This window comes from Carcharhinus amblyrhynchos, chromosome 5 (assembly GCF_965287045.1).
Source record: "Carcharhinus amblyrhynchos chromosome 5, sCarAmb.v2.hapA, whole genome shotgun sequence".
Lineage (NCBI taxonomy): Eukaryota > Metazoa > Chordata > Chondrichthyes > Carcharhiniformes > Carcharhinidae > Carcharhinus > Carcharhinus amblyrhynchos.
This window is the reverse complement of record NC_137328.1, coordinates 78707384-78734932: the sequence shown is the minus strand read 5'-3', so window position 1 is coordinate 78734932 and position 27549 is coordinate 78707384. Positions and strand designations below refer to the sequence as shown.

At 42.4% G+C, this 27549-nt stretch overlaps 1 protein-coding gene across 3 annotated transcripts; it reads right to left on the bottom strand.

The window, feature by feature from the left end:
- On the bottom strand, nt 1-26528 carry nudt12 (nudix (nucleoside diphosphate linked moiety X)-type motif 12). Of its 3 annotated transcripts, none has more exons than XM_080189052.1 (7): nt 26414-26528; nt 22642-22863; nt 20975-21576; nt 17765-17932; nt 14594-14707; nt 7962-8161; nt 1-2903 (listed from the first exon to the last, which is right to left on the bottom strand). In XM_080189052.1, exons 2-7 carry the CDS (start codon nt 22845-22847, stop codon nt 2793-2795), a joined length of 1401 nt encoding a protein of 466 aa, XP_080045178.1. In that variant the 5' UTR covers nt 22848-22863; nt 26414-26528; the 3' UTR covers nt 1-2792. The 3 variants fall into 3 exon arrangements, with proteins under 3 accessions (XP_080045178.1, XP_080045176.1, XP_080045177.1); XM_080189050.1 differs by having other exon boundaries at nt 22642-22858; nt 26414-26498; XM_080189051.1 differs by lacking the exon at nt 17765-17932 and having other exon boundaries at nt 26414-26480.
- Nucleotides 26529-27549: the final 1021 nt, after the last annotated feature.

Here is a 27549-nt window from a genome sequence, read left to right as displayed (position 1 = left end):
TGTTTGCAAAACCTTTTTGGAAATGCAGTTTTATTACTGAGTATCATTGAGCAAGTTATTGGTAAACAGATTGTGTTTGATACCAATGCCAATGACATCTTCAATGCGCGGTTGCTGATTACAAGTAGACAGAGGGTGGTAATTGGCTGGATTGGATTTTCCTGCTCTTTCTGGGCAATCTCAGACTCCCCAAAGGTAGTGGAGTCTAAAACTAGAGGGCATAGGTTTAAGGTGAGAGGGGAGAGATACAAAAGTGTCCAGAGGGGCAATTTTTTTACATAGAGGGTGTTGAGTGTCTGGAACAAGCTGTCAGAGGTAGTAGTGGAGGTGGATACAATTTTATCTTTTAAAAAGCATTTAGATAGTTACATGGGTAAGATGGGTATAGAGGGATATGGGCCAAATGTGGGCAATTGGGATTAGTTTAAGGGTTTTAAAAAAAGGGCGGAATGGACAAGTTGGGCTGAAGGTCCTGTTTCCATGCTGTAAACCTCTATGATTCTATGACTTACCTGGGCAATATTATACTTCAGCGGGTGGATGTCTGTATTGTTGCTGTAGTGGAACAGCTTGGCGAGGAGTACTGCTGGTCCTGGAGATTTCAGTGCTCAGAAGACCTCAAGAGGAGGTTGGATTAGGGCCCAAAAGAAGGGGTTGTGGGCGGTGCCAAACACTGGGACCTGAGAATTAGAGGGGGTTTAAATGGTGTTTTAAATGGATTTCTCAAATCATCCACACTGGATGATCTGGACAACCAGAACTGTAGACTTAAAGGACCGGCTTTCAAAAAAAACAAAACAGTCAGGCTGACACGGGCAGCACGGTGGCACAGTGGTTAGCACTGCTGCCTCACAGTGCCAGGGACCCAGGTTTGATTCCCGATTTGGATCACTGTCTGTGTGGAGTTTGTACGTTCTCCCCATGTCTGTGTGGGTTTCCTCCGGGTGCTCTGGTTTCCTCCCCCTGTCTGAAAGACGTGCTGGTTAGGTGCATTGACCCCAACAGACGCTGAAGTGTGATGACTAAGGAAATGTCACAGTAACTTCATTGCAGTGTTAATGTAAGCCTTACTTGTGATTAATAAATTAATAAACTTTAAACAGTTGCAATTTTTAAAAAGTCAGTCAGAAATGTCAGTGCCATTGAGTTGTTGTGCTGCTACTTCTGACCTTCAGATAGCTTTGTGGTTCTGAGTTATTTTTCTGAAAAACCTACTAGAAAATCCAGAAGCTGTCTGAAGGTCAGCAGCAGCACTGCAGCAACAGTCACAAGAGTGCTCTCAGTTTAAAAATAGTGAGTGAAATCTCTGTAATTTTACAACCAATTGGATGCTGCGCATGAGTTGGGGGAGGAAGGGAAGGTTGTGTTGAAGAGAGGTTGTGGGGGAGGGGAGGTGGCGTTGAGAATGGGCAGGTTGAGGATGGGAGTGTCATGTGCCCTGACAGAAGAAAGTCTTCTCCTTCTACAGAATGGAAAAGATCTTGTGCAGTTTATTTGGGTTGCAAGTACTGAATTTTTACCCAAGTATGAATTTATTGTCGCTATGTCTATATGATGCAATCGGCAGAACGTGTCAATGAGGGCTGAGACAATCATGGATCAATATTATCATCTGGACAGTGTTATAAATAATTAAAGGGGTATTTTCCTGTCAAATTAGCAATATTGCAACATGCTGTTAAAGTAAAATTTGTACTCACAGTTTTGTTTAATAGTTATAGTGGGTTCACATGTACAGACTGTTGCTGCTGCTCTGAATATTAGTGACCCACTCTGCGTTTATACCGGACAATATTTGTAACCAGCTGGCAACAACAGGCGTTAGCATTTTACTGGGTACTTTCTGTGATTGCTGAATTGATTGGTGAATCTGAAAGGGGGAAAAATATTATGCATGATCGAACGGGGAGGGTTAAAATGGAGGTGGGGGTGGAATAAGGGATCTGGAAACAGGAGAAGTACCAGAGCCTATGATTTTTCTCCCTTGCCAGGATGGTCATCCAAGTGACACTTCTGGCCATGTGTCATGATGAGGCTATTTGTTCTTGCAACAGGCCTGCTTATTTCAACATCATCATAGCATCCCCTATAAAGAATATGATGCAATGTTCACCTATTGTTGCTAGGCGAATAATGAGTAACAACAACCTGGCAGTTCTTTTCACACTTCTCCTGATTTTCTTTTCTATGATGTTATTGACTGTTATTGGCCTGGTGATAAAAGCGAAAATGATCCCCTATATCTTTCATGGGTGCAAGTAGAAATTTTTATTGCATATTTCTCTGCAGGGCTGAATTAAGACTTATTTCTAACTTGTAAGAGATCAACACCTTTAAGCTGTTTTGTTATGATCTCGTACTTGAAGCAAAACAGTTTTGAAAATAGAAGAGGTGCAAAGCTCTGACAACTGTAAAGAAACACATCCAGATGTCTGGGAAAGGTGTCAAAAATTTCTGGCGGGCTTTGGAAAGCTGCTCTGAGTTGAGAACGTGCAAATCACCCTCACATCATTAGGAGTAGCAAATCATAAATTTCCAAATCAAAGTCACTTTGAATTAATGTTGCAAGTTTGTCAGCAAATCCTACACTAATTTTAAATGTACAAATGAGCAAGTGTTCAAGAGAATTATTTTGAAAGGTTAGTGAGTGCTCATTTCAGAATTACTCTTCAGACTAGCATTTCAATCATGATCTTTTATCGGTAAGTTTGCTGTGATCTTCTCGCCAGGATTGACAGATCGGTTGATTTGTAATGATAGGTCAACAAGATAATGTCATCACAGTGGTGAATTCAGAGATTTGCATTCTTTTTAAGCCACCTTTTAATTAGTCTATGTGCAATAGTTTGTGGTGGTGGGATGCTGACTGGATGATCACCATCTTGTGTCAGGATTCCAGTGATCTGTAATATCAACAAACAAAAGAAAACACTTTAGTTTTTAAAATGAATTAATTTCCTCCTAAAAAATTCACTTGATTTTCAGATAACAACTTGAATATTTAATAGCTCTAACTGCATCAATTTAACTTTTAACAACTGAAGCTGCTTTGCAACTTCATTCTGTACTGTAAGAAGTACCGTAAGAAGCACTGCTTCTTCCTCAGATGAGTCAGCGTTCCGAAAACTCGCGATTCCAAATAAACCTGTTGGACTTTAACCTGGTGTTGTGAGGCTTCTTACTGTGCCCATCCAGTCCAACACCAGCACCTCCGCATCATTTTGTATCTGCTGTGGTTTCGTCCATTTTTGCAACAAGCAAGGCTGATCTCAACAGTTTAATCACACAGTTTACTTGAGATAAGGATTTCTGTCAACTTCAAAGGAAAACAGTCAATTAGTAATGATGTGGAGATGCGAGTGTTGGACTGGGATGGACAAGATGAGAGGTCACACGATACCAGGTTAGAGTCCAACAGGTTTATTTGAAATCATCGAACTTTCAGAGCGCTGCTCCTTCATCAGGTGAAGTGTTTTGTTATGATCATCTGACAAAGGAGCAGCGCTCCGAAAGCTTGTGATTTCAGAAAAACCTGTTGGACTATAAGTAGGTGTCATGTGACCTCTCATCTTGTCAATTAGTAAGGCTGTGTCACAATTAGAGTTTAAGCTCTGCTCTGCAACTAAGTCAAGAAAACAGCAAACTAAAAGTAGGAAACAAAATAGGAGCAGAAATTATGGTCTGAAATTGTTGAACTCAGTGTTGAATCCAGGAGGCTGTAAACTGCCTATTGAAATATGAGATGCTGGTCCTCAATTTTAAGTTGAGCTGCAGTGGCACAATGGAGTAGGCCAAGGACAGAAAGGTCAGCATGAGAACAAGGTAGAGAGTTAAAATGGCAGGTGGCTGGACACAGGCTGAATTGACGTGTTCTGGAAAGCAGTCACACAGTTTACATTTGGTCTCCCTGACAGCAGACAGCATTGTGTACAGTGAATATAGTACACTAAATTGAAAGAGGTAAATGTAAATTACTGAAGGAATTTTTTGGGGCCTTGGATGGTGAAGAGAGAGGAGGGGAAGTGTTTCATCTCTTGAGCTTGCATGGGGAGATGCCATGAGAAGGGGATGGGCTGCTGGAGCTAATTGAGGATTGGGCCAGGTGTCATGGAGGGAAAAGTCCCTCGGAATGCTGAGAGAGGAAAATGTTTTGGGTAGCGGCAGCACACTATAGATAACGGAAATGGTAGAAGGTGATCCGTTGAATTTGGAGGCTGGTGGAATGGAATTTGAGAATAAGGGCAACCCTATCATGGTTTCGGGAGGGAGGGGAAAAGATGAGAGCAGGTTGTATGGCTGTAGTTGTGGTTCCTGTTAACCACAGTGGAGTGAAATCCTCAGTTGAGGAAAAAGGACAAGGTATTGGAATTTTCTGTTTGTCTGGATGATCATTGCAGAGAAGCGAGCAGAATGAAATAGTGTCCTTATAAGTAGCAGGGTGTAATCAAGATAGCTGTGCAAGTCAGTGGACATATGGTGAATACTTATTGATACCCTATCCCCATAAATGGAGACAGAGGGTGGAATGTTATTGGTGTGGGAAAGTCTCCCTTTCCAGATCTAGAGCCAATGAAAGACCTGTGCTGCTTCTTTCTGGGAAGTTTCACCAAACCACACACCACTCAACAATGGTGAGGCCAGTGGCGGGCCTTTCACAGGAATCAACACTCAGAGAGTAAGCCCTACCTGCAGTCAGAAGAACATGCAGCCCAAGTGCCAGGGATGCAGAGGACCTAGGCTACAATCCAATAATGTGGGTGCAGATAGCGGGGTTTGCATAGAAAGGGAATGGGAGGAGAGGAGTGTGCCACAGCAAGAGCAGGGGGGTGGCTCTCAATGGGACACCCCTTCCTGATGCTCAGTTCCTCAACCAACCACAGAGTGCCTTTGATCAATGGACTCCCCCCTCCTCCCCCCAACTCGTGACAAGTGGCACTCACAGGTTTACCTGTCCTCCTTGCCATTTGACAACAGGCCCATTTGCAGCTGGGATGAACCCAGTGGCAGCAGGATGATGCCTTTAAGTGGTCACTTCAATTGGCAGCAGGGCAGGAAGGTCGATCTGGGCCTTTCATCCCAGAACGTAATTCTGGTGGGAGTGGGGTTCGGCTATGCCACCAACCTGCTAAAGTAAATGCCCTTCCCACCTCCAAGCTCACTATCAGTGAGAACAGAGGATTCTTCCCAGGGAAGTCAAGGAAGGGAAGGAAAGAGTTGGAGATGGACCATGGGAAGGTGAGAGGAGGGTGGAAGCTGGAAGCAAAGTTGATGAAATTTTGCAGGATACTTTCTGGTACTTGCTGACTGTGAGGAAGGGAGCCCTATCAGGACTAGAATAAGAAATGCTTTGCATATCCCACCATAAGACAAGCATAGATAAGACCTAGGTGGCTATTCATAGCAACATCTTTTGCTTGGAGGGTGAGTAGAGGTGAAGGAGAAGTTGTTAATGCGAGAACAAGTTCAGCCAGACAGAGGACACTGATAGTGGATAGAAAATGATTGGGCCTCCATTCAAATGAAGAAGTGGAGATGCAGCGGTCTGTTCTGGTAGGAGGTGTAGAAAGATTGGAAATTCGTGGTGAAGAGGATGATTTGGGCCAGGAAATTGGAAACTGTTTAAGGGCATCAGAAGAGTCATGGATGTAGGGAGGAAGACACTGGACAGGGGGAGAAATCAGTTCAATGGGGCATGAATAGATTGAAACGACAGGTCTACCAGGGCAGTCCTGTTTGTGCACCTTGGAAAGGAGATAGACATGAGCTGTTTGGAGTATGGGCGGTGGGGTGGTATATGAGATTGAAGGCTGAGGGGCGTGGGGGTGGTGGGGAGGGAGATTTTCAGCAGAGATGAGGTTAGTAACAGCCCAAGAAACAATGGCTTAATATTCAGTAATTGGGTCACAGTTCAGAAAGTGTAAGAGGAAGTAATGGATAGTTGGCATTCAGCTTCTGTCAGTTTACCAGGTTTAACAGGTTTGATGATAATGCTACGGTTGATCCTGAGAGCAGGATCTCAGGATCCTGTGCAACAAGTGCAACAAGTTCAATCTGGCATACTTATTCACTGTTCGCATCATAACTGTACTGCACTGTAATGTTCTATGTTCCTATGTCTTATGTTCTGCAAAGCAGTCATTCAGTCTGCACTTGGTCTCCCCACACAGACTCCCCATTCAATAAAATCATGACTAATGATAATCCTCAACTCCATTTTCCCATTTTATCCCCATAATCCTTGATTCTCTCACTGATTACAAATCTGTCTATCTCAGCCTTGAATATACTTAATAACCTAGCCTCTGCAGCCCTCTGTGGTACACGATTCCACAGATTCACTACCCTCTGAGAGAAGAAATTTCTCATCCCCGGGTGACTCCTTAAACTGAGATTATGCCCCTCGGTCCTGGACTGTCTCACAAGAGGAAACATTCACTCAGCATCCCCCCGACAATCCTATTTGTCTCAATAAGGTCACCTCTCATTCTTCTAAACTCTAATAAATACACATCGAACCTACTCAACCTCTCCTCCTAAGAAAATTCCCCCCCATATCAGGGATTAACCAAGTAAATCTTCTCTGGACTGCCTCCAATGTTAACATATCTTTCCTTAGATAAGGATACCAAACCGTTCACAGTATTCCAGGAACACCTTCATTTGGTCAACTAAGCTTCCAGCCACCTATTATGATAATTCTCTGCTTTGCTCTGATACTGATCTGTCTGTCCATGGCCTCCTGCAGTGTTCCAATGAAGCTCAATCAAGGTTATCTAAAAAGGAAGAATGTGCAAGGCTATGAGGAAAAGGCAGGGGAGCGACACAAGGTGAATGGCTCCTTCAGAGAGCCAGCACCGTCATGACAGGCAGAATGGTCTCCTTTTGTGCTGTAACCATTCTGTGATTCTTTGATTCAATGTAAGCTTGAGGAACAACACATCACCTTTTAATTCAATACTTTACCATCTTCAGGGCTCAACAGTGAGTTGAACAATTTCAGATCATAACCTCTTCCTTCATTTGTTTCTTATTTCTTTTTGATTTTAGCTTAGTATATCTCTCATGTCTGCTTTTGGAGCAGCTGTTTCAGACTGCCGTTCACACCTCCTCCGAACACAACTTGTTTCTTTACTTGTCCCAGTGTCTCTCTAGTGGTGTACTTACCACCCCTCCCCCGCATCCCACCCCAACCTTTCACTTGCTCTATATTTCTAATGCTTTCCAGTGTTGAAGAAAGGTCACAGAACTGAAACATTGGCAAGGAACTTACAGCCTCACTGAAGTGTCTCTCTTCTGGGCAGATTTGGCAAATCATTTACATTGCTGTTTACTTTGGTCAGACCATAATGTTCCACTGGGCAGGTGCGGCTGTGGAATACTGGTCATTAATTTTCTTTTCCATCAATGGTGCCCAACCTGCTACGTATTTCCAGCATCTTCTGTTTAACAATTAGCCCTTATACTGCTGACAGAGTTAGTAAAATTCAACTGCTCATTTTCGTTTAGCTGATAAGCCCAGGAATGGAAAATTAACCTGATCCAATTTGCAATGTTGAAAGAGGAAAAGGTGTCCTCAAGCTTGAAACCCAACCCACCTTTCAACAGGTAAACTGGTCAGGGGCACTTTTGAGTTAACACAAGTCATTTGCGGCTATGAGTGGGCTGAATCCAGCACATTCAAGACTCTGTCAAGTTACACCAATTGACCTATAATTTAATTGGTTTGCCTTGAGCTTGAGAAGAAATGTTAGATATCTTTATCTCTACTGAAGTTCCACTCCAGATTATCCACTTACCTCGTGACATTTAAGGGTGAAAGGGTCAGTGTGCACAGGTTGTGGAAAAGGTTGGTTTGATCGACTAATTTATACTTTCTCAGATCATTATTTCAAACAGCTAGGAACAAAAAGCAGCATCAGAAAAACTGGCTGTAGTCTAAGAGTCTTCGTAGTTTGCCCTACCTGCTGCCGACTAAACCAGCGGGCCTCTATAATTTCTTCTTTGTCCACAGTAATTTCTGTTGTTACTGCAACAGCTTGGCAACCAATCATGAGAGAGGACGGCATTGGCCAGGGCTGACTGGAGACATATTGAACATGCCCAACCTTGACTGCAGTTTCTTCTGCGACCTCTCTGCGAACAGCATCCTCTATTGTCTCCCCTGTTAACGAAAGTGAAGTTCGTCATAAAGATATCACAAAGCTTGCCATTTTCCCAGTTATTCCCCTATTAATATTCAGGATGACAAATCAAAAGGAGATCACAGAATCACAGAATTGTTACAGCGCAGAAGGAGGCCATTCAGCCCATCATGTCTGCACCAGCTCTCCAAATGAGCATTATGATGTTAGTACTGTTCTCATGCTTTTTCCCAGTGTCCTTTAAAATGGTTTCTATTCAAATAATCATCTTGAATGCCTTGACTCAATCGGCCTCCACCACACTTCCAGGCAGGGCATTCCAGTCCTGAACCACACGCTGTGTGAAGTTTTCTCTCATATCACATTTTCTTCTTTTGCAAATCACTTCAAATCCATGTCCTGTCTTTCTTCATCCTTTTCTGAGGGGGAACAGTTTCTCTCAAACTACTCTGTCCAACTCATTCATAATTTTGAACATCTCTATCAAATCTCCTCTTAATCTTCTTCCATCCAAGAGAACATTCCCAATCTCTCCAATTTATCCTCAAGTGAAGTTTTGCATCCCTGCAACCATTCTTGTAAATCTCTTCTGCACTCTCTAAAATGCATTCACATCTTATCTCCGGTGTGGTACCGAGAAGTGTACACAATAGTTAGAAACAGTTAGAAACAAGATGGCGCTGGAGCGAGGTGACTTCTTGCAAGCTGTGCCCAGCATACCTTCTAATTCTATCTTTTACTCCCGTTCTATGCTTCTAAAAATTCATTCTAACTCTTTTAAACTCTCTAACAATGTTTTAATTCAAGTTCTTGCAGATTTGGCAATCCTGAGACCCTGAATACCTGACTCACTTGAAATTGACCCAGACCAACCACCCATGTGCGAGCAGCAGCCGGCGCTGCAGCCCCAGAGTCGGGGATTTCACGGCACTGTCTTTCAGAGGCCAGGAAAATGCCCTAGAAGCCTTGGCCTATATTCAGAAGACTCCTAGAACCCAGGAAAACGGGGCTTCGCTCTGCTGGTCCCCAACAACCAGATCCCCCACCCAACCCCCAAGCCTTCTGACCCAGACAGCTGTGACATCCTGCAGACTCCAAGCACTCCCTCCACTCCCCCCTCTACAATTTCCCCACACTCCTAACAGTCACTAGCACTGTTTTTTTAAATGTACTCGCAGATTTAGAGATCCTCTGATCTCTGAAGGAAGACCCCGACCTGGCAGAGACCCACTGGGCCCCAATACACGGATCCACCACGACCCCAGGGACATCATCCACTTACAGGCCTTCGACCCATCCATACTGGAGCGTGGTCTGGCTATCCAGTGAGTTGGAAAGCCAAAATGCAACATGATAGCGACCCGGAATGCCGGACCGCGCAGACCCATTGACCAACGCAGGAACTGCAAGCAAGGCAACAAATCCTCCATCCACACACCGACCAGAGCAAAGAACCTCATTGGACACAACATACACTGCAAACCACTTCCCAATCCATCGAATGGACCATACAGTGGCCTCAGGCAAGGCTAGGGGAGCTGGGTTCTGCTTCCTAATCAACACCTCATGGTGCCTAGATGTAGCAACACTGGCCAGTTTCTGCTCCCCAGACCGAGATAACTGATGCTAAAATGCTGCCCCTACTAACTTCTGCAGGAGTTCACCTCCGTTATCCTGATGGCAGTTTACATCCCAACCCATGCGGACGTGAAGATCAGGCTGGATGACATATACACCACGACGAATAGCCTTGAGACAAAACATCCCCAGGCCTTGCTCATTGTGGCCGGGGACTTCAATCAGGCCGAGCTCAAGAGTATGCTACCAAGATACCACCAACATGTCTTCTGTTCCACCAGAGGCCCAAACATCCTAGACCACTGCTGCACAAATATCAAACATTCCTGCCACTCTATCACCCGGCCACACTTTGGCAAACCAAACCATAAGGCTGTGCTCCTGCTCCCAGCTTACAAGTAAAACCTAAAGTAGGGGAATCCATTAGAGAAAGTTGTGAAATGTTGGTCTGAAGAATCAGATGATCTCCTACAAGGCTGCTTGGAGTCAGTGGACTGGTCAGTATTTGAAAACTCTGCTACCAGCCTGAACAAGTATGCACTGCAGTAACTGACTTCATTAGTAAGTGTGTAGAAGACTATGTGCCAAAGAAGCAAATCCATATGTTCCTCAACTGGAAACCGTAGATGAACATCTATAAACTCCGTGGCCTGGGCCTTGGCACCTTCCTCTGCAACTGGATGCTGAATTTCCTAATTCACACACCACAATCAGTAAGGATAAACAACAACATCTCCTCCATGATCATTCTCAACACTGGAGCCCAGTAAGGCTGTGTTCTCAGTCCCCTACTATACTCCTTATACACCAATGACTGCATGGCCAAATTCCCTTTCAATTCAATTTTCAAGTTTGCTGACGATACCACCGTAGTGGGTCAGATCTCAAACAATGATGAGACAAGAGTACAGGAATGAGATAGAGAATCTGGTGAACTGGTGTAGCAACAATAATCTCACCCTCAATGCCAACAAAACGAAGGAAATTGTCATCAACTTCAGGAAGCATAAAGCAGAACATGCCCCTGTCTACATCAATGGGGATGATGTAGAAAGGGTTGAGAGCTTTAGGTTTTTAGGTGTCCAGATCACCTAACAACCTGTCCTGATCCCCCATGCTGATACCATAGTTAAGAAAGCCCACCAATGCCTCTACTTTCTCAGAAATTTCTCAGAAATTTGGCACGTCAGCTACGATTCTCACCAACTTTTATGGATCCACCATAGAAAAAATTCTTTCTGGTTGTATCACAGCTTAGTATGGCTCCTGCCCTGCTCAAAACCGCTAAGAACCACAAAAGGTTGTGAATGTAGCCCAATCCATCACATGAACTAGCCTCCCATCTATTGATTCTTGTCTACACTTGCCACTACCTCAGCAAAGCAGCCAGCATAATTAAGGACCCCATGCACCTCGGACGTTCTCTCTTCCACCTTCTGTCAGGAAGAAGATACAGAAGTCTGAGGTCAAGTACCAACCGACTTCAGAACAGCTTTTTCTCTGCTGCTGTCAGACTTTTGAATGGATCTACCTTTCATTAAGTTGATCTTTCTCTACACCCTAGCTATGACTATAACACTCTCTCGTCTCCTTCTCTATGAACAGTATGCTTTGTCTGTATAGTATGCAAGGAACAATACTTTTCAGTATATGCTAATAATAAATCAAATCAAATCAAATCCTTACTCCAGATCTAACTAGTGTCTTGTATAATTTCAGCAGAACCTCCTTGCTCTTGTACCAAAGCAGCTATTAATAAAGCCCAGGATATTGGAACTCTCTCCACCTGTCCTGCCACCTTCAGTGATCGTTACAATGATATTGGGGGCGATTCTCCCAGCCCGCTGTGTACAGCAGGCCGGGAGACATCAGCGGAGGCTGTTTAGCAGGCTCCCTGCAGGGCCCAACAGCCTCTGCGTGTCTCTGTTAAAATGGCGATTAGCTTTCCATAAGCGGGCCCGCTAGTTTCTCCCCCTCCTGCCAGGACTGTTTCACTCCAGTGGGGTTTGCAAGAGCTCCCCAGTAATGGGAGCTGACAGCTTGACCTTGCTGGAGTGAAGGCAGGCCATGGAGCATTCCCAATAGACTGAGGGTAAGGGGGGTGCCCCCTGGGCATTGCCAACCTGGCTCCCTGGCACTGCCCAAGGGACAAGGTGGCAATGCCCAAGTTCTAAGAATCTATTGCAGACTTTATTTTAAATTAAACACTCACACTTATAAAAGAAATTCACCACATTTATATTTGTATAATTACAAAATCCCTTAGAAGAAGAGACATTTTGTGCAAATATTTAATCCTTGTAAAAAACATTTAAATTAATAGTTCAATGTAAAGCTGTGAAATCAGACAAGAAGTAAAATTCAGTCTTGATAACTCTCAGGCTTCTATCAACTTACAGAGTGAAATAGCAAACAATTTTTTTTTTGGCATCTAACATCTTTTTTCCCTAAAGATTTAAAGCACAGGTGTTTTAAATGCCTTGACAGTCTAGTTGCTCTTCAAGGTTCCTTTCAACAGTTTCAATTGATTTATTTGCTTTTTACACACATTCACGTGCACCTTTTGCCATCTCATAGGGCATTTTATGTCTCCCAAAGGGCACCTGACCTTCTCCAAAGGACCTCATCCGTCCAAAGGAATTTGTAAAATTTAAACCCATATCTCTCAGCTCTAACCTGCATTCACCTCATTTCCTTTGCTGGCTACTAAAAATCAGATGTGACTGTTTTATATAGCAGTTGCAAATGTCAAACGCCTACGTGCAAATCCTGCCCTGCTCCTTTTCCATCCCCGGGAAAATGGTCAGTACTCTGTTTGAGGCTGGGACATCTACCTGTTTCAAAAGTGACATAGTGGCTCTCAGTGTCTAAATCCCCCTGCTCTTCTATTCTTTTGAAAGTGTGTATTTCCCTTCCTTATTCTACCTCAGTTTCCCCTGAGATCTATCTGCCCAATCTATTTAGCTGGGTCTGCTCTACCAAAGGCTTTTAACTGTTCTTTTCAGTTAACCAGGATCCCAATTTTGGACCTCATTGACTGAATTATTTCATCACCTATTTTCCACTATAAAATGAATGCTATTGAAAAGACGGCAGAGTTCTGTCTTGGGCAGGAGCAGAAATGTAATCTTTTGAAAAATAAATTTATGTGAACACCAGATTTGTTATTGATGCATTTTTAAATGTTTAGTGTCATACATAGGCTCTTGTCATGGAAAATAAATGTTCTGTTTCTATCAGGTTAGAGTGGTGGGGAAATTAAAGTGGAATCAATGGGCATCAGCTTTTGGACATTTACCAGGAACAGAGAGGCTATAGCTTTTATTCAATTACCTCACTTCAAGTGGCAAAAACAAGCTGAATCCTATTCTAACTATTATTGAGTAGAGAAACATTGAAACATAGAAACTAGAAGGAGGAGTAGGCCATTCAGCCCTTCAAGCCTACTCCGCCATTTATTTTGATCATGGCTGATCATCAAATTCAATGTCTGATTCTTCCCTTCCTCCCATATCCTTTGATCCCTTTAGCCCCAAGAGCTATATCTAATTTTGTCTTGAAATCAGACAACATTTTGGCCTCAACCGCTTTCTGTGGTAGTGAATTCCACACATTCACCTTCTTCTGAGTGAAGAAATTTTTCCTCACCTCAGTTCTAAAAGGTTTACCCCTTATCCTCAATGTACGAGCCCTAGTTCTGGACTCCCCACAATTGGGAACATTCTTTCAGAATGTACCTTTTCTAACCCTGCTAGAATTTTATAAGTTTCTATGAGATCCCATCTCTCTCTGCTAAACTCCAGTGAATATAATCCTAACTGATTTAGATTTTGCTCATATGACAGATTTGCCATCCCAGGAATCAGTCTGGTAAACCCTCGGTGCACTCTCCCATAGCAAGGACATCCTTCCTCAGATAAGAACACCAAAACTGCACACAATACTCCAGACATGGCCTCACCAACGCTCTGCACAATTGCAGTAAAACATCCCTATCCCTATATTGCAATTGTCTTGCTATGAAGGCCAACATACCATTTGCCTGCTGTACCTGCATGCTTAGTTTCAGCGACTGATGCATGAAGACACCATGGTCTCGCTGAGTATCCACCTCTCTCAATTTACACCCACTCAAATAATCCGTCTTCTTATTATTGCTACCAAATGGGTAACCTCACATTTATTCATGGTATCCTGCATCTGTCATGTATAAACCTCTTCCTCCATGGTTTCTCTAAACTGTGATTCCTCCCCCCCGATCTCAAACAAAGTCTGTCAAGCTTACACATGGGCTATTTTCATCATTGGAATTCTCCAGCTGTACCAGCAGTGCATCCCCGCTCATGGGTTTCGCAGCAGCATGGGGTGACATCAATGGGAAATCCATTGACCATGGTGGGACCAGAGAATCCCCCTCCGCTGACGAACAGCGCGCTGCCTCCCACTATCGAGTAACACACGGCTGGGAGGCCAGAAAGTCTCGTCCAATATCTTAATTCTTGGCTTGCATTTTTATGGCCTTATTAACTTGTGCCTGGCTAGTATTGATGTATATCTGTGTATATTTTCTGATCTGCATTACTTTAATGCCTGTTAAAAATAAATAATTCCTTCCAATGTCATTGTAACATTTATTGAAAACCCGTGACCATTGAAAGGGTGAATTATAACTGTCTGTGCTAAGTCAAGGAGCCTATTTTCTATTATTTTCTTTGATCTCTTTCTGAGAAATCTGTCACAAAGCAGCAGACCTGCACCAAGCACTCAAATGCATCACTTTTTCCAAGCTTGTTAAACCATACTGCTTTCATAAAGACATCTCAAACTAAAACAGTAAAATTGATTTTTTCGTACGACATGAAACCTTCTCTCACCTGGTTCAATAAATCCTGCCAGACAGGAAAACATTCCTGGAGGGTATCGCTTCTGTCTTCCCAGAAGGCAACTATTGCCATCAGGATGAATGACCAGCATTATTACAACTGGATCTGCAGGGCATAAAAATATCAGAATAGTTTTACAAAGTCCACATATGCCTTAACCTGATAAATGCTTTTAAAAGATGCCCCTTCTAAATGTGTACATCCCAGATGATACACTAGAATACTCCGCACAGTCAGGTGTACACTCCATCCTTTATTCCATAAATGGAAGTGACTGAAAATGTGATAGAAGGGATTAAGTGAAGCATAAGATGGATAAACTTCATAAAGCTTGGTACTTTGTTAGGACTCTCGCCTCAGTTTGAGAAGATAGGACTCAAGCTGTACTCCAAGATTTGTGTCGATAAGTTAGATTGATAGTCTACTGAAGGACAAAGTGGTTATGACCTTTAGATGAGTTAAATGGAAGAGCCATCAGCCTCCAGATGTTCACGTGATTTCTAGAATCTGTCGATTCATTATCTGAGGAACGCCAGGGAGTTGTCCCTGAGGTAAATTCAGAAATCCCATCTTTCCAGCATTGACCGCCCCCCTACCACTGCTGAGTCAGAGACCAATCTGCAACAATGTAGCCTTTATTCTCTAGACTCACTCTCCTTCAACCATGGAATAATGTGGGGATGTTGCAACATTTCTCTCTCAAATGCCACCCATCACATTGCTATTTTGGGGATCTTGCTGTGTGCAAAATATCTCCAACGCTTGCTCAAATAAGAGTAATTCCACTTGTTAGTGTGAGAACTGACAGATGTGAAGATGTGCTATATGTATTAGTTTCCCTTGATTTGCACATAAAGACTCAGACCAGAAATTGTCTCTTACACTTATTTTGTGACAATCAACAAACATAAGTGGAAAAGAGCGACCAGAATTTAATGCTCTCTCTGGGCGAAGGGGAAGCATTTAACCAGGTGAGGGAATTCATCTTCCCATCCTGCCTGATTAAATCTGGGGTGTGGGAAGGCTCGGGGATGGTTTTCCTGCCCCGCCAATTGAGGTCCTTAACTGAGCAACTGATGTCCACATAAGGCCTCATCCTACTGCAGCTGGTAGGGGTTGGTCCCTTTTTATCAGTTACTCATATCTGATTGAGGAATTTTGCATTGGAAAAGGTGGGAGGCTCCTAAAGCCACTCTTTTGTTCTTCTTTCTGATCCACCCTCCCAAACTTCCCTATGACTCCCTCTGCAATCCTGGGCCTCGGGTGGGTGCATTACTGGCAGCATCCAATGCTTCCCCTTGGTGCTACCAAACAATGCACAGTTGTTGACATCTTATTGATCATCAGATGTCAAGGGCAGGATTTCCACCCCAGGAAAGGCCTATCACTGCCCAGTTAAGTGCCTGATTGGCACTTAATTTGGTGTGTCTTCCTGAAAATAGGTGATGCTGTCAGGCGAGAATACTGTTATTATATTACTGTTAAATTCTGTCCCAGTGGCTTACAAAGTATGCCCATGTAAAATAGGATGTGCAGAATTATATGAAATATTTGACCTATAACATAACTGATGTCTAGAGAAAATTCAAAGTCACTCCTGCATATTAAATCAACAATTCCAGTAGCTTTCTTCTTGCAAACGATCTTTTCTACTTGCACTGTAATCTTTAAAAAATTATGTAGCATCATCCCGGTATCTCTATATGTAAATTTTATTCAGGCCCTGACTATATAAAACTATTGCATTCTTTCACTGTTCATTTATCCTTAATAAGATTCACAATCCCCTACATTAAACTTTATCTGCTGCTTATTTGTCCACTCCATGAACCCAACTATATCTTCCTGTGATCTCACTGCTTGAGTGGATCCACCAGAATGTAACTAAAAGGAAGATTCATATTGTGCCCCTATGAAGCTTATTTTGCTAATCTTTCAATAGTGGCAGATATATCACCTGCGACTTAGCACTTGTCAATAAATTGCAGCAAACAGCCCACAATTTCCAACTGTGCATTTTAATGGACAGAAGTTTATGGACAGTGCATTTGTGACTTTGCAACACCTTTTGCTGATGGGAGAGGAATGTAGAGGTAAATTGGCCCTCACAATGTAACATCCTGCACACTGTGCAGCTAGTTACACATTTAGCAGGCGAGGTAAAATTGTACAATCACATTTATTTATTTTTTAAAAGAAAAACAATTTGGGTGATCTCTAGCTCATTTTAAATGAGAAACTCTTTGGCACAAAAAATGTATTGAACAAAACTAGCAATTGTATGTGTACCATTCAAATTGTAACCTCATCTGTCTCTCCTTTACATGAATTTAATTTCATTAGAAAAAAATGTAATTCTGAATGCATGTTAAGCTCTCAGTGTGATAGGAATATTGTGCTGACTTTGTACTTGTAATATTGGAAATACAGCATCAGCATGTGTAGTGTGAAGCCACTGAATTATGTTCCAGTTCTGCTGTGCTGTGACTTCCAAGACGAATTCAGGAAGGAGTAACTGAGTCGGTAACAATCTAACAACTGGAGCCCACAGAATTCCGACAATCTATCCCATTCCCAACATTGTGATGACTTCTTGGACAAACAAGCATAACTTGCAAATCGTATACTGATTGCCCCACTGTCTGTAAGATTTTGAGTACTGCTGCCAGTTTGAAGACATAATGAAACATTAATCATTAAATTGTACCTCACTCTTTTTATTCATGATCAGCATGAAAGGGAATAAAAACTAAGATTACTATTTTATGTTATTGCTCTGAAATCACCTCACTAATTCCCCTGTCAAACCCTAATATTTCTTAGCTTAGCAATAACTCTGGCTGTTCTGCTAGCAGGTTTCTGTCACTGCTGCTCTGACCTGGGTTTAGGAGGTCCACATGTTTTTGTTTTTGACCCTCCCACCACATTGCTGAGATTGGGAACTTTGTTGAGTGAGAAGAAGTGGACAAAACCTTTATTCCAGTGTTCTGCACTGTCTAGCATTTGTTGCCCAATGTGCTGCTGTGGAAATGACCAATTTCATTGTTTATTAAAGTGAAAAGTTAACTTTATAAACTGACAGTAAACCAAATCAAGATTGTATAATTTTTGAGCAAACTAAATAATTATAAGAGAACTTTGTTTTGCATACATTTCCCGTACCTACACGTGGATAGCAAGTATTGTGAACACCCTGGAGGCTTGGACAGTTTTTCTTCAAGCAAGTTCTCTTGTAACCACCATCTTGAACTTCTGTACTGCTTCCACAGGTAGGACAGAACATGTACCTACTGTGCCAAGCAAGGACAGACCTGGCCTGTGCCACCACACCTAAATTAAAAAAAGTTACATACAATTTATATCAAGAAATGGACTGTTTGAAACACACAAAGTTTGCATAAAATGCAAAATGTTACAGATGGAAATCTGAAGTAAACATTGAAAATGTTAGAGCCACTATCTGCAGGTTGGTGGAATTGCAGATAGTGATAAGGACCGTCAGAGGATACAGCAGGATGTACATCGGTTGGAGACTTGGGCGGAGAGTGGCAGATGGAGTTTAATCCAGACAAATGTGAAGTAGTGAATTTTGGAAGGTCTAATACAGATAGGAAATATACAGTAAGTGGCAGGACCCTTAAGAATATTGATAGGTAGAGGGATCTGGGTGTGTAGGTACACAGGTCACTGAAAGTGGCAATGCGGGTGGAGAAGGTAGTCAAGAAGGCATGGGGCATGCTTGCCTTCATCTGCCAGGGCATTGAGTTAAAAAATTGGCAAGTCATGTTGCAGCTTTATAGAACCTTAGTTGGCCACACTTAATGTTGAATTCTGGTCACCACACTATTAGAAGGATGTGGAGGCTTTAGAGAGGATACAGAAACGATTTACCAGGATGTTGCCTGGTAAAGAGGGCATTAATTATGAGGAGAGGTTGAAGAAATTTAGTTTGTTCTCACTGGAATGACAGAGGTTGAGGGGGTGACCTGACAGAAGTCTGCAAGATTACAAGGGGCATGGACAGGGTGGATAGAAGTTTTTTTCCCAGGTGGAAGAGTCAATTACTAGGGGTCATAGGTTTAAGGTGTGAGGGGCAAGGTTTAAAGGAGATGTACAAGGCATGTTTTTTACACAGAGGGTGGTGGATGCCTGGAACTCGCTGCCAGGGAGGTAGTCGAAGCAGACACAATAGTGATTTTTAAGGGGCGTCTTGACAAATACATGAATAGGATGGGAATAGAGGGATATGGCCCTCGTAAGGGTAGGCGGTTTTAGCTCAGATGGGCAACATGATCGGTGCAGGCTTGAAGGGTCAAAGGTCCTTTTCTGTGCTGTAATTTTCTTTGTTCACAGCATATGAGGCAGCATTCGCGGTAAGAAAAGCAGGGAGTTAATTATTAAAATCAAAAATCTATCTTCAGAATTAGGCCATTTGGCTCACCCAGTCTGCTCTGCCATTCAATCATGGCTGATATGATTCACAGAACCCTACAGTGCAGAAAGATGCCCTTCGGCCCATTGAGTCTGCACCGAACACAATCCCACCCAGGCCCTACCACCGTATCCCTACATATTATACCTACTAATCCCTCTAATCTACACATCTCTGGACACTAAGGGGCAATTTTTTAGCATGGCCAATCAACCTAACCCGCACATCTTTGGACAGTGGGAGGAAACCGGAGCACCAGAGGAAACCCACGCAGACACGAGGAGAACGTGCAGACTCCACACAGACAGTGACCCAAGCCGGGAATCGAACCCAGGACCCTGGGAGCTGTGAAGCAGCAGTGCTAACCACTGTGCTACCATGCACTATGCCTGATATTCTTTTCCATGCTATTCATTTTTGGGGGCTAATTATAATTGCCACAGTACTATGGGGGAGCTGGGAAGTTGTGAGAGCATGCAGTAATCCCTGTGGTAACAATTCTACTTGTTTTTATTTCTAAAATACTCCTCAATTATTGATTCTACCACTAACAACCTCAATGCGCTACACATTTAAAAACTAAGGGTGCCAAAATACATTTAAGCAGAGAGAGTTTGGCAAATAAAGAACACGTAATGGACTGAAACACTGAACGTTGAGCAGATTCCTAATAAAGGAGGCTGTTACGAATCAAAAATTGGATAAGACTGAACTTAAGCCATAAAACTAATCTTCAAAAGAGGGCCTTCAAAATTTATATGTTCTAAGTATAATATCATTAATAATTTACAAGGACAGTGGATTGAATAAGGCTGTAAAGTCCGCAATGTTAATGGACATCTTCAAACTATAAATGTAAAATGTTTCCATGATGTTCATGATCCCTCTTACTGAAGTCATCTTTATCCCATAACAATCAAGTGTAGTGGAACTGAATTGGTTTTCATTAGTGGAGAGGAAATATGGACCAGGTTTTTCAAATGTTGAAAGGGGTTACACAGATTGAAAAATCATTGCATATGGACTGTGAGTGCAGAACTGAAGGATATGGGAATAAAGTGAACATATCTTTAAAAGTTTCCAGATGAGGCGAGTCCCCTACTGAGTTTTTGTATAAGTGAGAAGTGTTCAAAACCATGTCAGATCTGAACTGAGCTGATAGGGAGAAACTGTTCCCATTGCTAGAATGGTCACGAACCAAAGGATACCAATTTAAAGCAATTGGCAAAGACCTACAGGCAACAAGGAGAAAATTGTTTTGATACAGTAGTGGTTAGGATCTGGAATGTACTACCTGGGATTGTGAAGGAGGCAGATTCAACTGTACCTTTCAAAAAGAAATTGGATAATTATCCAACAGTAAAAGGTTTTTAGGGCTCCTGGGAAAAAGTCAGCAGGGGAGAGGGGGTGCGAGTGAGCTGACTTGTTTGCGCAGAGAAGCAGTATAGACGTGGAGAGGTCAAATGACCTCCTTCTGTGCAGCAGCCATTTTATGATTCTATAAATGGTGGATTAGACTTCCAATTACATAAGTTAATGTTGTTTTCATAAGCGCCTTCAAGGAAGATCTGTTTTGGAGTGAAATTGAAGGCTATAAGAATAAAAGAGAAAAGATAATCAACTGAGTTATGGAACATTTGGGGCCATGTGTTTTGGGCCCAGTGAAATATCATTCCAAGGAATATATTACACAGAATTCAAGTTTTAAATTTTCCTTGGAGGGGAGGGAGGAGGGGATCAGGAAGAAACTTTGCAGAATCTATTTTTGGGAGATTGAAAAGGATTGAGTTCATGCCCTTTCCTTATTACCTATTTTTAACTGAAGTTTTTACTATAAATTTACAGGCCAAATGGAAGTTAAAATGCAAAGTAATCTGCAGTGGCTGAATATTTTTCCTATTCACATCCATAGATCTGGGCTGACATGCTTTAATACTCACCGGCTTCCTCTTCATTCAAGTTCAATAGATGTGGGATGAGTGGTTGGAGAAAGGAACAGTTTGGGTATTTAACCCTCAATTTTTCTGCAGCAACAAAATCTGCATTTATCGCAAACCAAGCAACAAGACCATCATCTTTCACATCATCCTGAGTGAAAGCACTGCCGACTGCTGATTTAACACAAGATCCAGAATTATTTCCCTGCAGCTCTGCTCCGAGGAAAATAGAAGTGACTTCTGATTCAGCCGAGATCTGCTCTATGTCCTCATAATGCAATCTGCAGAGATGGATGTTAGTTTTTCCAGAGTTTTCACATTTTGCTGAAGTAACCAATGGATTTAAATTGGAAAACAAGATGTAGATAGTGGTTGGTTGAATCTGCTTGTCTTTTAGCCAGTTAGAGTTGCTTCTTTTTTCACTTACTCTATTGAGCAAACTTCTGCCAAAATAATTTTCATTTTCTTCTGGGCCATCATACGACATTCTTGATCTAGCACCAGGTTTGGGATTTGCCAACAAATCAGCGACAAGCTTATGCCCCCAGAATTTTGCAATATCCAGTGCTGTTTGTCCGGAATTATTTGAAATAGATCTATTGCACCTGGAGAAAAGCAAAAAGCACACAGTGTACTGAATTAGACTTCATTCACTCAGGACTCTGACCTTAGTTTTCCGTCCATCTTTTTTCAAAAGGTTACAAACTAACTTTCAGCTAAAATGATGCTGCCAGCACATTATTTGGTGATTAAAATCAGAGATATGATAGACCTTTGCTGGCCATTGTCAAAATGTTTTAACCTGGACTATGTTACGCTGATTTGGTCAAAACAACAAGGACATTCTATAAACTAATCAGCATAAGCAATAATGAGTATGACTGAACAAATTTCCCAGTAAATAACACAGTCTTATAAAGAATGATTCCCACAGCTTCCCTCCACTGTCCGGGCTGAGTTACATGGTTAAAGCTAGAGCAGCAATTGTATTAAAACAGGCATCAATGCACATGGCAGCAGCATAATTGCACAGCGTTCCCACATTCTAATCTCCATAATGTAGAAGTTTTCATCATGGATTCAACTGAAGACAGTGCAGCAGTGTCCCCAAGGCTGAATAAGTCTTACTGTCAAACTTCACTTGTGAATTACTGCAACCTAGATAAGCTACTGCATGGTACCTGACATGGCTGGAAACATACCTATTATGATGTCAAAGCTTCTAAGAAAATAGAGGAAATTGCAAGTAAAAAAAAGCACCAGGCTGTAGAAAAAGGCTGGAAGGCCAAGGTTCCAGGCAAAACCTTATAATCAATTCCTGATCTGAATTATAAACTAACAAATGACAACATGCTGATTGCCATAATTCAATTATCTTCGCAACTTTCTAAAAATACATTTCTTTTAACTGTTTAAACTCAGAAAGATTGTAAGGAGCTCAATTGTTTGCAAACTATAGAACTGTGCAATATGACAAATATAACTTAGCAATTTTCAGAACAAGGATTTTGCTTCCACAGCCAGCTCGCTTTTATACTGCAAATGAATTTGAGTATCATGAACTCTAGAGTTCCTGAAAACTTAATTCATATTATCTGATGTGAACCAACTAACTACAGCTACAGTTCTTACAGATTACAGAAACTTTTCATTAAAGACTGCTCCTTTACCCCTTTTCAAGCAGTAGCTGGGAAACCTCAAAATGTCCATTTCTGCTGGCGTACATCAAAGCAGTCCAGCCTTTCTCATCAACTTCATCCACGAGAAAACTGGAATAATTTAGCATCGTTGACATTTTTGCTGCATCTCCTTTAGCTGCATTCTCATGGAATTTTTTGACCATTTCTTTCTCAGGATTGTTTTCAGCCTCTGCCATCCTTGTTTTGCCTAAACTGGCAAAGCATAGATATTGAGTAAGTTACATTCAATACGGAAAGTGTAGACAGCAACACTTAAGGAATTACTGTGAAGCATGTGGGCTTTGTGAAAAAGCAAAGGCTGCTATTTTAATTATTTATAAAAAGCAAAACACAAACATTAGAAATATGAATTAAAAGTTGAAAATATGAGAAACAGAAATATAGGACATTTCAAGTGAGATCTTTTATCAGAGCTATACAATAAAGGAAGTAAGAAACAATTTGCAAATGAATGTTCTCTTTATAGTTAACATATGGACCCTGATCTTCTGCTCTCTGGATGGTCAGATACATGATGTGGGTATGCCGGCGTTGGACTGGCGTAAACACAGTAAAAAGTCTGACAACACCAGGTTTTAGTCCAAACCTGGTGTGGTCAGATACATGCCCAGAGAATGCACTAAGGAACCTCTCTGATGTTCCAGCACAAGGACTATATGGGAATTGCTTTGGAATTTCAACTTCCAATGGGAAATTCCCAAGTTAGAGTCAACGACTTGAGGGTTCTGACTTACTTATCTGAGTAGTTATCCAGGAAATATTAAACAGAAAAAAAGTGTCTAACGTGACAATCCTGCTGACCTTCCAACTATCCTCTGACTCTACCTCACCACCCTACTCACTCACACCCACTCACTAATATGGCAGCAAAACCCACAGAAACAGGGATGATCCTGCACTTTAAAGAAGGATTCTGAGAACAGGCACGCTTCGCATTTCTAAGAGACCAGGTTCGGTGTTGTGAGCCAGAAATGCGGAGTTTCACCTTTGCGCAAAAAAACGAGTGGGATGACAATGGAATGATAATTATCAGATTTGGCCTTGTATAATTTTAAAAGTCTACTTTACCAACAGAAAGTTTAAAGTTTATTTATTAGTGTCACAAGTAGGCTTACATTAACATTGCAGTGAAGTTACTGTGAAAATCCCCATGTCACCACACTCCGGTCACTAAGGGAGAATTTAGCATGGCCAATGCACCTAACCAGCATATCTTTTGGATTGTGGGAGGAAACCAGAAGACCCAGAGGAAACCCACAAATGTGCAGACTCCACACAGTGACCTAAGCTGGGAATCGAGCCTAGGAGCCAGGTGCTGTGAGGGAGAAAGTTTGGGAGAACAGAGATTTCCTAACTTACTGGTGTTATAGCTTTGAGCAATTTTCTGAATACTTTATCAACTACTATTTACCATTCATGTCATTATAGTAAGTGACTTCAATTATTCTTCTGAGTGAGACAGATATTTACTTGCATTTTTTTCAACCTAGTACACTATTTTCACTGCTCATAATGTAGACTCATCCATATACATAGAATCATGGAGTGTGTACAGTGCAGAAGGGGCCATTCAGTTCATGAAATCTTCACTGACTCTCTAACAGAGTATCTTACCCAAGCCCTAACCTGCACCCTATTCTTGTAACCGGACACATCTCCTATGGCTAATCCATCGAGCCTACACGCCTCGGGACACTAAAGGGCCAATCCACCAACTAAGCTGCACATCTTTGGACTGTGGGAGGAAACTGGAGCAACCAGAAGAAACCCACGCACAGATGGGGAAACAAACCAAAGCAACTTTGCTAAATCATAGCATCATAGAACTGTACAGTGCAGAAAGAGGCCCTTCAGCCCATCAAGTCTGCACCGAACACAATCCTACCCAGGCCCTACCCCCATATCCCTACATATTATACCCACTAATCCCTCTAACCTACGCATCCCTGAACACTAAGGAGCGATTTCTTAGCATGGCCAATCAACCTAACCCGCACATCTTTGGACTGTGGGAAGAAACCGGAGCACCCGGAGGAAACGCGCACAGACATGAGGAGAATGTGCAAACTCCAACAGACAGTGACCTGTGCCAGGAATTGAACCCAGGACCCTGGAGCCTGGAGCTGTGAAGCAGCTAACCACTGTGCTACCGTGCCACCCACAGAAATATCTTTTATCTATAGGAAACAGGTATAGGAAATATCTTTTCCTTCAGCAAGAGTAGAGCCATTGGTGACTTGCCACTTTAATTGTCTGACACTATTACTTTCAACACTGTTGCAATGAAGTTTGAGAGAGATCTTCATTCTTTTTGATATCTTTGGGCCTTAAAATTAACAAATTATGACTTTAACCCCAACTTCCATATTTTTTTGTGCAGTAGGGCCTGGTAATGTAGGATGTGTGTATGGAGGAGGATGTTGATTGGTGTACGGGGATGACCTTGCAGTATCATAGAACCTTACAGTGCAAAAAGAGGCCCTTCGGCCCATTGAGTTTGCACCAAACACAATCCCACCCAGGCCCTACCCCCATATCCCTACATATTTTACCCATTAATCCCTTTAACTTATGCATCTCAGCTAACAGGATGGTGTGCCCCTTTGGTATTATTTTTGCTATGTATATATGCTTTTTTTGCGATAAAGGCAAAAATATGCCTTTTTTTCTCTATGTCCCTGGGCCACTAGAACCTTCTGAATTTCATAAGCTTCTCACCCCCTTTGGATCTGCTATATATATATCTGTAAATTCTCTCATTCTTTTATCTTATCGTGATTGCAATTTAATCATTCCCTGTTCTGATTATTTCACAGCTTTGTTTTTTAATAGATGTGTTTATTTGCCTCACTTCCAGTTCATTCAGTCTGATCCTCTTTATAAGCTGTTCATCTGTAACATCTCCCAGTTCTGATGAAAGGTTTTATCTGAAATCCTAATCCTGCTTTAATTCCTTCACAGATGCTGTCTGCCTTGCTCAGATTTTTCTGCTTTTATTGCAGACCCCAACATTTGGATTATATTGCGTTCGGTAAATCACTCGTTGTCTTGGAAGTCTGCTCTGTTCACTCCCATGTGTGGGGTGGGGGATCAGAGGAGAGGGTTTATTGCCCTTTTGCAGCTGTCTGCTGGTAAGCTAAACGAAATCAATGTGTGAAATGGAGTGAGATGAAAAACTGAGTAACCGATTCATCATGAAAAAAATGCCTTGTAATGCGGGCACACACACACATATATATATCTACACCTTGTTCAGAATAAAACGTGTCTCTTTATTGAAACACTGCCCGTATCCTGTATTGTGGGAGTGAGGTTAGGTGCATTTTGCGTGCCCAGCTTGTCTCCATATTCATATAAAGGCAAAACACTGCGGATGTCTCTATCCTCTCTGCACTGTCTCTATCGGTGGCTGGAGAAACCGAGCTTCCGCCTTCCAGAAACACCTCTGCAAATCCCCAAAACTTTACCCTCTTTCCCCGCCCGAGAAAACGGACAAACTTCTTGCAGTGTAAATCAAATCAGTGATAAGGGCTGTTCTCAGCCCGAGAGATGATGCCATTCCCCTGCCCTGCTGAACAACAAATAAACGACTGCCTAAAATTGAAGGCGTTTCATTTCCCTTTGGAATTACTGTCTGTTGTTTATTTGTTGTTCGGGCACTGGACGAATGGGACGTTTTCCCCATGCCTGAGCCCTTTACAAAAAGCTCAGGGCTGCGAACAGGACAGGAGCGCAAACTTACACCGAAAGTCGAGCAGGAAATGCCAGGCTGGCTGCGACTAATCTCCCAGTGTGGAAATCACACCGACAGAGCGGGGAGGACTTTGTACATTTCACAAATACAGCGGGCTCTGAAATGTGCAAACCATGTTCACCACCCCCCCCCCCACGCCCAAAAAACTAGATTCTTTGCCATTAAATCAAAAATAAGCGAAGATCTGAGATTTGATAATTTACAACCGCGAGTCTCTCTGCTTCACTAGTCGTTGCATTCCGGGAGTTGTAGTTCCCACTTTGAACTTCCTCAGTGACATTGCTGCCAGTCACAGAGGGCTCCCTCCGGATTACATATTTGAATAGACTCCCATTGAACCAATCACCGACAACTCTCTTAAAGTTTATTTACTTGTGTTACAAGTTGGCTTACATTCAGTCTGCAGTGAAGTTACTGTGAAAAGCTCCTTGTCGCCGCATTTGTGTGCCTATTTGGGTACACTGAGGGAGAATTTAGCATGGCCAATGCACCTAACCAGCGTGTCTTTTGGACTGTGGGAGGAAACTGGAGCATCTGGAGGAAACCCATACAGACACGGGGAGAACATGCAGAATGTATACAGACTATGACTCAAGCCAGGAATTGAACCCAGGTCCCTGGCGCTGTGAGGTAGCAGTACTAACCGCTGTGCCACCATGCCACCCATCTCTGTATTTACATTAGTGGCTGTTCCCCTCCCCGGCATTGCCCCTTGGAGAGTTTGAAGACAATTTGGTCCATCATCTACAGAGTGATAGGGAAGCTCTTATGAAATACAAAATAAGGGATGATCCTTCCATGCATGGGGTGAGAGGAATGGGTGTTGAGACCATAACAGCAAGGGGGATGGGTTTAAAATCAACTAGAACTTAATCTAGTTGAGTCACACAACATTATCAGCTACTGGCTTGCAGCCTCACCTGAACCATTCAGACTCATACTAGAGACTTCCAGTTTCTCACAGGCTACCCTGAAATATTGGACAACAAGATATCTTCAGGGACATGGGACAGTCAAAAAAGGGACAATTCCTTGGCATAGGGGATAGTTGGCCACCCAGGATAATCTAGTCTAAAACGTACAGAGTGATGATAATCTAGTCCATAGTGTACAATGTTGTTCTA

Coding starts and splice junctions, on each gene's coding strand:
- nudt12 (XM_080189052.1), bottom strand. CDS start 22,847: ATGGCAGAGGCTGAAAACAATCCTGAGAAAGAAATGGTCAAAAAATTC. Junction 8,162..14,593: donor GGCAGGATTTATTGAACCAG/GTGAGAGAAGGT, acceptor TTTCGTTAACAG/GGGAGACAATAGAGGATGCT. Junction 2,904..7,961: donor GCTGGTTTAGTCGGCAGCAG/GTAGGGCAAACT, acceptor TTGATATTACAG/ATCACTGGAATCCTGACACA.